General features: G+C 37.7%; 1 protein-coding gene across 2 annotated transcripts in view; it reads left to right on the top strand.

The window, feature by feature from the left end:
• LOC148941069 (uncharacterized) overlaps positions 1-12,273 on the top strand; it is a 74,317-nt gene that overhangs the window by 34,345 nt on the left and 27,699 nt on the right. The window contains exon 1 of one of the 2 annotated variants that reach the window (XM_089104845.1): positions 4,974-5,091. The exons of the other annotated variant lie outside the window; for it this stretch is intronic. Coding sequence (XP_088960971.1) covers positions 5,064-5,091 — 28 coding nt within the window. The 5' untranslated portion in view covers positions 4,974-5,063. Of the gene's footprint in view, positions 1-4,973; positions 5,092-12,273 lie in introns of those variants that run through there. 2 annotated transcript variants of the gene reach the window in all.

Here is a 12,273-nt window from a genome sequence, read left to right as displayed (position 1 = left end):
AAATAAATTTGAGCTATATATTTGCACATTAGGGGGTGGGGGTAATCTGCTCCCTCCTTAATATGCAAATATATACCCCAAATTGTATAATTCCAATGTATTCTGCCACACGCCACAATGTAAATCATAAATTTAATGTATAACCCAATGTAAATCATTTATGTAAAAACATAAATGTTTTTACTTTTATAACTTTAATAAATCAAATAATATTAACATTTTCATTGCTAAATATCAGTGTATATGTATATTAAACTGACAATGCACATTCATTTGTATTTTTTCAGTAAAGTGCAAATTATTTTCTGGCCTTGGGAAGGCATAGGGGTTTTGAGCCCAACTCATGTTAATTTCTGCTCGTTTTGAGTTTGACTCGGTTATTTATTGTAATTTCTGTTCGTTTTGGGTTTCGTTTTTGCTCATTTTTGGTTTAATGGAGTTCTTTACTTTTCTTTGAAAAAAGTTTCTTTTTCAGAAAAAGTCAGTTCTTTTTCAAAAACTTTGAAAAAAAAATTTCTTATTAAATTTCTGTTCGTTTTATATTGACATAGTCTTTTCGGGGAAAAAGAAAATAATACTTTAAATCTTTTCGTTTTTTTAAGACTTTATAGTTTGGCCTTCTATTTGTATGCCGGAGAAATTTGTTTTAGCAATTTTTAACAACATACACCCTTTTAAAAATTTGGACACAAATAGTAGTGTTTAATTTAGTTTCATACCTCCTCTAGTTGATCTGAAATAGAAAACTTGATACCATTCGCAAAAAAATCTGTTTACTTTCTTTGATAGCTTGGATATACTTACGCTATTTTGATTTGGTTAAATTTTAAGAGCAGAAGTAGTCCCGAAAATTTGAACATAATAACCACAGTCGTTCTTGGGATATTGCTGAGATGCCTTATTGGGAATTAGCATTAACACCGTGTATTTTGATTTAATCTTAAGGCAACATTTAGTTTTTAAACATAATGGGAAAATGGGAGGGTGGCGTGGGAGGGGGATTAGTTGCCCCCCAATTACTTTCGACTATTAAAAGGGCATCAGCCCTTTCTATTTTCAATCAAACAAGCCCTTTTCGAAGTCCTACGACAACTCCTTCGTTACGAAGTGCCCTGGTCTAAAAAAAAAAAAATAATAATAATAATTATTATTGTTTCCAATCACTTTCGACTATAAAAAAGGGTACTAGGCCTTTTGATTTCCAATCAAATGAGCCTTTTTTGTGTTTCTACGACAACCCTTTCTATAAACACCTTATATGCCCCAGGCCATAAATTACAACTCTTACCCTAAGGGCTGTGAGGAGGGTTGTCATCTTGAAAGACCTAATTTCCAGAACTTTCAACTGCGTTAAACAAAATGCTATCTTAAAATTTTGATTGAATGTGTTTGGAGAAATGGTGGGCGTGAGAGGGGTGCTAGTTGCTCTCCAATCACTTTCAACTATTAAAAAAGGCACTAGCCCTTTCAATTTCCAATCAAATGAGCCTTTTTGAAGCTTCTACGACAACGGTTTTAATAAAAGCTTGATATGCCCCCCGGGCATAACTTAAACCTCTCGCCCTGAGGGCTGGGGGGGGGTCATCCTCAAACACTTAATTTCCAGAACTTTCTACTACGTTGAACAAAATGGCTATCTGAAAATTTTGATTGGATGTGTTTGGTGGAATGGTGGGCTTGAGAGGGGGTTGAGTTACCCTCCAATCATTTTCGACTATTAAAAAGGGAACTAATCCTCTCAATTTCCAATTGAAAGAGCCCCCTTGAAGTTTTTACGACAACGCTTTCTATAAAAACCTTATATGCTCCCAGGGCATAACTTACAACCTTTGCCCTGGGGGTTCTGGGGGGTTTGTCATCCTCATAGACACAATTTCCAGAACTTTCAACTACGTTGAACAAAATGGCTATCTCTAAACTTTGATTGAATGTGTTTGGGGAAATGTTGGGCGTAAGAAGGGGGGTTAATTACTCTTCACTCACTTTCGACTATTAAAAAGGGCACTAGCCCTTTCAATTTCCAATCAAATGAGCCCTTTTTGAAATTTCTACAACAACTTTCTATATAAATCTAATATGCCCCCAGGGCATAACTTGAAACCCTTGCACTGAGGGCTCTGAGGGGGCTATTATCCTAAAAGACCTAATTTCCAGAACTGTCAACTACGTTGAACAAAATGGATGTCTCAAATTTTGATTGGATATGTTTGGGGAGATGATGGGCGTGAGAGGGGGGTTAGTTGCTCTTCAATCACTTTCGACTTTTAAAAAGGACACTAGCCCTTTCGATTCCCAATTGAATTACCCCTTTTTGAAGTTTCTGCGACATCGCTTTCTATATAAACCTTATATGTCCCCAGGGCATAACTTCTTAAGGACCTATCATCCTTAAGGACCTAATTTCCAAAAGAACTCAACTACAGTAGATAAAATGGCTATCTAAAAATTTGATTGGATGTGTTTGGGGAAAAGGTGGGCGTGAGAGGGGGATTAGTTGCCCTTCAGTCACTTTCAGCTATTAAAAAGGGCACTAGCCCTTGGAATTTCCAATCAAATGAGCCCTTTTTCAAGTTTCTACGACAAAGATTTCAATATAAACCTTATATGCCCCCAGGGCATAACTTATAAGCCTTGCCCTGAAGACTGTGGGGGGAATGTCCTGCTCAAAGGTATAATTTCCAGAAATTTCAACTCTGTTGAACAATCCTTAAGGACCTAATTTCCAAAACCTTGCCCTGAAGACTGTGGGGGGAGTGTCCTGCTCAAAGGTATAATTTCCAGAACTTTCAACTATTTTGAGCAAAATGGCCATCTCAAAACTTTGATTGGATGTGTTTAGAGAAATGGTGGGCGTGAGAGGGGGGTTAGTTGCCCTTCAATCACTTTTGACTATTAAAAAGGACACTAGCCCTTTCGATTTCCAATTGAATTACCCCTTTTTGAAGTTTCTACAACGCTTACTATAAGAACCTTATATGCCCCCTTTCATAACTTACAACCCTTGCCCCGAGGGCTGTCGGGGGGAGGGGTTGTCATCCTCAAGGTCCTAATTTCCAAAACTTTCAACTAAGTTGATTAAAATGGCTATCTAAAAATTTGATCGGATGTGTTTGGGGAAAAGGTGGGCGTGAGAATGGGTTAGTTGCCCTTCAGTCCCTTTCAGCTATTACAAAGGGCACTAGCCCTTTGAATTTCCAATCGAATGAGACCTTTTCAAGTTTCTACGACAAAGATTTCAATAAAAACCTTATATGCCCCAAGGACATAACTTATAACCCTTGCCCTGAAGACTGTGGGGGGAGTGTCCTACTCAAAGATATAATTTCCAAAACTTTCAATTACATTGAACAAAATGGCTATCTCAAAATTTTGATTGGATGTGTTTGGGGAAATGGTGGGCGTGGAAGGGGTGTTAGTTGCCTTCCAATCAGGGCTAGTGCCCTTTACTTAGGCAGCGCTGTCGCGCTGCCTATGAATAGTGACCTAACTGCTGTTGCTCTAAACCTGAATCTGTTTAGTTGGTAAAATTGGGGTAAAATCCTAGACGATGGCCTGTTAGAAAAAGTAGTTGAGTTGGGAGAATGAAAATTCTGGACTTCTGAGGCTAAGTTGGGAACTGGGACGTTGGCCCCCATAAGCTGAACTTTAGAGGGGGGCTAAACTCGTGTAATCGGCACTTCCAATGCTGTATAATAGAAATCTCAAAACAAAAATATAAAATATAAGGCAGCGTCATTCAGCCAGGGTGGGGGGGGGGGGCTGAAGCCCCCCTCTGTGTATGAAATATATATTGTTACTTGTACAATACAAATTGACTGCAACTCAATTTACCTTAATTCTATCCTCTGTTGGATTTTTGCCAGTCCATCCCTCTTTAATCTGTTTATTGGAAAATAAGTTTATATTTGTATCTTACAGTTTGGTATTATATTTTGAAGTTTGAAATGTTGTTTTCATTTTTTGTTAATTTAAAGATCCGATTTTTAAATTCGCCTCTGAATTGCTGCGTTTCCGCTAATTATTCGCGTTTTGGTTAGTTAATAATTATGTTTCCGCAAGCTAACCGAAAAATTTCCCAAGTACCGCGGTGTTTCCTTTGGTTGTTTAAAAATTATGTAGTTTTAAGGCAAGTACCAGCGTTGCCAACGCGGTACAATCGTACCGTTTTTGGTACAATTTAGAGGTCCCAGCACAGTGTAGTACATTTGGGAATTGTTGGTACAATCAGATTTCCCGGTACATTTAGGTTTTACTTGCTCCTTTTTGACTCAAATATCTGTTCCAAGTTTTAGTTTATTGAAAGTTTTCTTATTGTTATTTTTAACTTGCTGTTCCTGTGGTACCAATTACTTTCTTGCGGTGCAATTTTAATCGGAAAACAGGTACAGTTTATTTCGATGCGTTGGCAACACTGGCCAGTACCCCAATTTAATCGGTTTTACAACATTGAACCGTGGAAACAAATAAAGCAAAACTAATTAGTTAAGTTTGACAACGCTTTTCCTTCCGTAAAAATTAAAACATTGCTATTCTGTTGACTCCCGAAGACAACGACACCTGCTTGAACCATTTTTTGTTAAATGCTTTCAACATTTTTTTTTTTTTGCTGATATTTTACCCACATTTGTTTATTTTGAATACCAAACTGCAAATGAAACTCTTTTTCATGGAAAATTGGATTCCCAATTTTTCAATTTTTTTTCAAATTTTTCAAGATTGTATAAGTTTCCACCTAACCGATTCCAAAAATTGGGCTTGTTTTGACTATCCATGGTATTTAAGCTATATTCTGAAGTCATCAGAAAAAAGGTTATATCTCAATCATTATTTTGGAAATGAGTAACGCAACCCTTAAACACCTCCCGCTCTGTGATTTAACCAATCACAGCTGGTCTTACTGTTAGTTTACTCCGGTTTCCAGTTTTTTTTTCTTTCTCCAGTTTAGTGTTAGTTTGAAAAGAAGCAAGGAAGGATGGCGTAGTTTATTATTTTTGTTTATTTAATTAATTACCACGCGTGAAAGAGAATGTACTAATGGGATAATTGGAAAGAAAAACAGCGGAATGTCTTGTGCTACTGAAAAAGATTGTGGTATGTTTGTATTGAAGGAAGTTATTATTGTTTTGTTTATAGCAGAAATTGTGTCAGTTTTACAAAATCCAAACAGTCTTATGTACAAAAAAGAGTTTTGAGCTATTGCATTTACTAGATTATTTGGAAATGATGGTAAATATTGAGTTTGGATAAAAAAAATAGGAGACGAGAGCTTCCTCCAGAAACCCAAAATTTTCTTGAATTTCTCGACACTTCTTATTTAAGTTATCAAATTATTATTTTTATCATGTCCCTAAATTTGATTTTTATTACAGGCAGGTATATTATCAGGGCTTAGATATTGAAATATCGATTGGGAAATTGCTATGGTCTCAAATAGCCAAGGCCGTACCCATAATTTTTTTTCTCGGATGGGGTTTTACTCAGATTTTTTCCGGGGGGGGGTTACACAGAAAAAAAATAAAAAAACGCATATAATTTTTTTTTATATCCATTTTTGTTACGTTTTTACGAATCAAAAGAAAATTTCTGGAGGAGTTCAAACCCTCCTAATCCCCCCTCTGGGGACGGCCTTGCAAATAGCCCCCTTCACCTTTGGCATTAGTGCTTTCTAGTGGCAGCACGTAGGCTAGTTTATTTCAAAGCAATACATTGTATATAGCCCCGAGGTCGTCTATGCTTGTACTTTTTATGAACAAGTTACGCTTAGGAGATTCAAAAGTTTTGTGAAAGATTATAATTAATCATTGAAAGAGTTCTGGGTTAAATGCGCACGGCTTGGGCACATACACATGTTTGGGGGGGGGGCAAAGTATATTTGAATTAAATTGCATATACAAAAAATAGCCAGGGGCGAGTCTCCAGCATTTTTTATTGAGGGTGGGGGGGGGGCAAGAGGGGTCCATTACCGGATAGTCAAAGGGCATGGGATATTTAATATTTTTTCTCCACATCATTGGGGGGTCCTCTCGATCCACGCTAATTGGATAAATCAAAGGGCTTCTCTCACTTAGGTTCATTGAATAGTCAGTAAAGGTATATTATAGGGCAGAAATTTTATTGGAAAAAAACCATTAGATTCTCCATTCAATGCTCTTTTCAAATACAATAGTTGTAATAACGTCCCAATCCCCTCCCTAATAGTCAGATATAGCCCTAGGCCATATGAAAAGTCAGTCACCTTTCTGTTGTTCCAAATATCATCTATCGCTTTTTTGTTGTTTGGGGGGGTATTTTTCAGGGAGAGGGGTTACAAATAAAACTTTGAAAGCGTATCAGAAATGTGTTTATACATTTTATACAAGTTAGACAACAATTTCGTGGGGAGGGGTTAAACCTTCAACACCCCCTAGATATGGCTTTGGGTTTTAGGCTGTTTTTCAAAATTCACGTGAATTTTTTTGTTTTCAAAATAACATGTTACTATTAAGAGTAATCGAAATAATAGCTACAAATGATATTTCTTTTTACCCGATAATTATTTTCTACACGTGTAAAATTTTCGGTTACTATTGGCTGAACTTCGTTCTTCACTAGACTGCAGCTATCGCTGCAGCCTTGATTATGCTGTTTTCTTTAGACGAGAATATAGACAAGAATGTTACCCATGTTTAGAATATGGAGCCTATGTTTCAATATATGCTTTCTTTTAGTGTTTAAATGATAAAAGATTGGGATGGCCTGCTATTTTCAAATGGCTGTCATCATTAACACCATTACTTGTTTACTTGGTAATAATATATCTTTCGATCAAATGCATTACAAAAAAGTTATTATATGTAAATATTTGCACTTGTAATACAAGAAAACATTCCCCAAAAGAGTTAATCTTTGAGCTTTTGAGATTGTAATTTATCTATGAATCTTTGAGTCAATTCAAGAAAGGTTTAAATAAATATTTAATCAGTAAATATATGGAACTGGTTAAGTTTTCTGTCGAATTAAAGATTATAATCCAAAGGTTAAATCATGGTTAAAGTGTAAATTAACGACGCAATTCGTTCATTTCGAAAGCGATAATGCAAAAGGAAAAAGGGTTCCACGATATTGATCTGTTTAATAGATATTGTTTAAACAACTCTCTTGTATTTTTAGGGCTCGTAGTAGAAAGATGGGGTGTCCAGGGGAGGGGAGAGGGGGCGCGCTCCCCTAAAATAGTCTAAAGTAGTGTAATTTACTTAATTAACGCAAGTTTGCGTTAACTAACCTTGCTTGTAACGCAACTTTGTTGGATAACCTATTTTGTACCCCCCCCTCTAAAAAATCCTGGATCCGCCACTGGGGGTGTCTGATACTTTTAACCCGCAGATACCCAAAAGATTCATTTTTACAAGTCCTCCGGGAGTTTGATATGCCATCCATAGGGAAGTACCTCTTAGGGTGTATAACCTACTTATTTGATAAAAGGTAAAAATAAAAAAAAATACGCTTCTAAAAACGCATAAAAATTTGTTTATATTCATTTTTTTTACATTTTTACGAGCCGGATAAACATTTCGGGGGGGGGGGGCGGGTGTTTATACCTACAAATCACCCCCCCCCCTTGAATTTGACCTTGGAAAGTATACAGGTAGTGTTAGGACTACAGACCAACTTTAGAAAATCGTATCATAACCTGAAATTCTCCGTAGCCTACTATAGGTTATTAGTTCTTGAAAAAATAACGCGTCTAAAAAAGGGGGCTCGACGATTGTTTAAACAATTCACTTGTATTTTTAGGGCTCGTAATAGAAAGAAGGGGTGCCTGATACTTTTAACCCCACAGAGACCCAAAAGAGCCATTTTTAACAAGTCCAAGTCCAGCGTGCCAACCACTCGGCTAGGGAAATTTACACAACCGTGTGTGTCTTAAAAATAGGAGAACAAAATCGGGAATTCAGTTGTTAATGATTAAGACCTCCGTATGGAGTTATGCAGTTTGGACCGCAAACTGAAAAAAAGATCAGTGGTTGAAAAATCAGTAAAACATAAGCCAAGTACGTATAACATCAAACAGCTTAAGAAGCTATAGCTTTCCTGTGTAAGCGTAGTTGTCTTTGGGAATCAACATATTATTAGTGTTTGATTTTTTACGGACGAATTTCAACTAATTGATTTGTCAACTAATTAATTTGAAATTGGATTGAACTAATTAGTTTTTCTTCCTTGTTTTCACGGCACAATGTTTGTAGAACGAACAAAAATGTGGTACTACTTCATAAACCTCATAATTTTTAAGCAACTAAAAGAAATATGTTAGTTAATCGCAGTTTTCAGGTATGAATAAACCTTGTATTAAAGGGGTAAAAGATATCTTTATTTTAATATCCTTAGTACCTTAAGAAACATTGGGGGAGGGGGGTCAATGATGTAGTAAAAACAAATTTGATGCCAAAACATGCTTTTTTTAATGTTTCAAGAATCCCAGAAGAGAAGTAGTGCATTTTGTAAAACATATTATCTTCTAAGTATCCAAATCATGCCTGTAGCTGCAGGACTAGTAGGACTGCTAGGACTGTAGCTGCAGAGTCCTAGTATAGAGCGAACTACGACCAGTAGTAACCGAAAGTTTAGAAACGTTCTAAGGAACTGTCTAGTTTTCTAAGGAACTGTCTAGTGAGAATCGTTCCCAATGGATTCTGATTAACACATTAGAACCATTATTCAAATTTAACAGAACAGCAATTTGCAATTGTCAAAATATTTTTGAGAATCTTTTTGAGAATCAATTTTTGAGGAACTTTAACATAACGTCAGATAAAAGATAGGCTACATTGATGGAGATCCAATGGAGGCTTACAAAACAATGCAGCAAAACAAAGTTCTTTGCATGGATAGCAGTGATTCCCCCTTTTTTCGCTTGGGGTGATTGCATTAAACTAATGATCGCAGAATATCAGAAGAGGGCTCATTAGAGCAGAAATTGAAATATATAATACCTTATTTTACTATTTATAAGGCTTTATTGTATGTGTATAATTAAAAAAAAGAAAATTGCTATAAACGAGGGTGCAAATTCACAAAGACGTATTGAGGGGTTGATTTTTTTTTTCATGCGACAAAAATAAAGGTTATTTTTATAGTCGAGGGGGGGGTTAAGTTTTTTCAACTATAATACCAAAACGAAGAGATTCTCCAATATCCAGGGGGACAATCGCCCCCTGCTCTCCTAAATTAGTGCCCATAGTTATAAATTAATTTGTCATTTAATCATTGTAGGCCTTTTAGTATTTTCTTGTAGCCAACCTGCCTCTTGTAGCCAACTCGATATCATATCTCGAGAGGAACCGTTCGAACTCATAATGCGAAATGACATTACTCAGACTGGCCCTGAGAAAATTTGACGTGGAAAATAATCATTTCATTTTTTACTTTCATAAACAACTGCGTTTGCTATGCACAATGCGCTTTTTATTGTAATGAAATTTTACACATATTACAATTTTATTATAATACATTTTTATTAGTCCAGTTTCAAGTTTTTTACTGTTTCTCGAATTTATTATTCAAGGTAAATAGCAAGTAATAGTTATTTTATTTCAAAGTTGCACGTGTACCTGAACCCTCGTTTAATTTAACCCCCGTGCAACTCAAACAAAAATAAAGTTGAATTGCAAGGGGATTGAGTTGCATGATGGTTGGATTGTAAGGGGGTTGATTTAATTGGGATTTGAGTTAAACAGGGGTTGTGTTGAACGGGGACTGGTTTGCACGCGAAAAATTTCAAATGCTCATTTCATTTTTCGATTTGTGCTAACAACAGAAGGTCCATTGTGCTTGCAATTGAACCCTTGTTCCTACACTAACTGAGAATGAAAATTTGATGAAATATATTTATTTTATTCATTTGTTGGTGTATGATATCAATAAGACATTGCATGGTCATAAATGAAGCAGTCACCAGTTTTACCGATCTCTAAACGTTCGCTAGTGTTCCACCTGCCTGGTACATATGGCTTACTTTGACTTAAGTTCCATCCGTCCTCGAAGGTCGTTTTGGTACCTCTTGTTTAACCAGTTCATTGATATGCTTCCTGCAGGTGCTTATAGGTTGAAAAGTTTTCTTTCCATCTCTTCGGGGGGTGACCCTTGGGGCGAGAACCGTGTACTCGTCCATCGAAGGCTATCTTTGGAAGACGGGTGCTAGCCATGCGTTGAGTATTTCCTAGCTATTTGAGTTTTTATAGTTTTATTTTATCCAGTATTGTGAGTTTGACATTCAGGCTTGTAGTTGGATACTCTGTCGTGGTAGGTGATACCAGCGATGCGTCGTAGGGATTTGGTTTCAAAGGCAGATAGGCAACACTGATCGTCTGTTTTAGACGTTCAGGATTCACAGGCATAGATGGCAATCGGGACCAGATGGGCATTAGGGCTTTAAAACTGCAGTTCGCAAGTTTCAGGCGTCTGTTGATTTCTTTGAGTTGGTTGTTATCAGTAGTAAGTAAGCTCCCTAGGTAGGTGAAGTCTTCCACCCACTCAATGATGTCTCCACCAAGCTGAAGGCTGAGATTTACCTGTGAATCGGGCTTGCGTGAGCAGTGCATGGCTTTCGTTTTTGAGGTGTTGATGGCCATCCCGAAGAGGTTGGTAGACGAGTCAACACTGTTAGCCTGGGATTAGAGGTCTTGAAGGGACTCAGCTATTAGGTCTATGCCACTGGCGTATGCTAGTTTATCTGCCACTACTCTTCCGACAAGGGCGCCGGAAGGGTTGTCTGCGGGTGAAAGGGCTGCCTGTAGGAAGAGATTGAACAGCTCCGATGATAGTAGGCAACCTTGTAGCAGGCCAGTAGAGGTTTTGAAGCTTTCGATATTCTCCAGTCATGACGCGGATTCTGAACTTCTTACACACATCTTTGATCAGAGAGATCACGTTGGATGGGATGCCAAAGTGAAGAAGGATGTGCCGTAGACCTTCTCTCCATATGAGATCAAAGCTTATTCAAAGTCTATGAAAAGGTGGTACATGCTGCGGCCAAGTTTGCTGTACTTTTCCATGATCTGCTGGGCAGTGAATATCTGATCAATTGTTGGTCTATTAGGTTGGAAGCTGGCTTAGTATTCAGGAATGACCATTGAGGAAATGGCTCATATACGCCCGAGCATGACTCTTGTGAGAATTTTAGCGGTGTGGCTGGTAAGACTTATTGGCCAGTAGTTGTCACAAACAGCTTTAGAGCCCTTCTTATGTAGAAGGACTATCGTCGCTTCGCAACAAAGTGAGGGGAAGTGACCTTTTCCCAAGCAGCTTTGGCAAATTTTGTGGTAAAGTTCAAGGGGTGGTTCACAGTTTATTTTCAGGAGTTCAGGCTGGATTCCATCAGGACCGGCAGCTTTTTTGTTTTCAGGTCTCTGTAAGCTGCTTGTATTTCATAGCGAAGAGGGGTAGGACTTGGGTAATCTGTAGAACTTACGTGGAATCTGTCGAGAATTGTTGGGTCAAGGTGTATGATTGAATTCAGTTTATTTTTAAAATGTTTTTTTTCCATCGAGAGTGGATTCCGTCTGTGGATTGTATTGCGTTTCCATGGTCATTGAGAAGGGAACGCGCCTTGATGTCCTTCTTATTAGCCAATTCCCGCACTCTTCTATGCCTCATGTGGTAGTCTCCTTTCTTGAGGGCTGATTCACATTAATCGCATTTTTCTTTTAAAAAAAACTGGGTGAGCACGTTGGATGGCCTTCTCCACAAACCGTTTGAGTTGCTCGTATCGGTCCCTTCTCTCCTTGTCGTACTTGTTCGTGAGTTGGCACTTTTCGTCGCAGAGAGAGATGATCTCGTCTGTTATCCAAGGTTTCTGTTTTTTTTTTTTTTTTTTTTTTTTTTTTTTTTTTTTTTTTTTTTTTTTTTGGTACCCAGTGTGAAATGAGTGACATTACATGTGATATTTGTGCTGCTAGTCTTCAGGTTGTCCATATCTTTCTCGGGCAGGATAAGTGGAGAGCTCGACGTGATTTCCGAAATTTGTTCGGGTAGAGTCGCGATGTAGGTCATACGTGTGTCTTTATCTTTAAGGAGATCTACTTGGAATCTCTGGGTTTTCTTAGGCAACTTTGATGCTGTTTTAAGTCTCATTTTGAACCTAGACATGACAAGCGAGTGGTCACCGTCAAAGTCGCTACCAGCTAGCGTGACCGTGTCTAGGACGGACGTTTTCCAACGTCTAGACACGAGGATATAGTCTATTAAGTTTTTAGTTTTTCCATCCGGTGAGGTCCAGGATGTCTTACGAGGTCT

Source organism: Artemia sp. Qi Xiang Cuo, chromosome 19 (assembly GCF_049724085.1).
Source record: "Artemia sp. Qi Xiang Cuo chromosome 19, ASM4972408v1, whole genome shotgun sequence".
NCBI classification, from domain to species: Eukaryota; Metazoa; Arthropoda; class Branchiopoda; order Anostraca; family Artemiidae; genus Artemia; species Artemia sp. Qi Xiang Cuo.
This window is presented reverse-complemented; position numbering and strand designations above follow the sequence as displayed.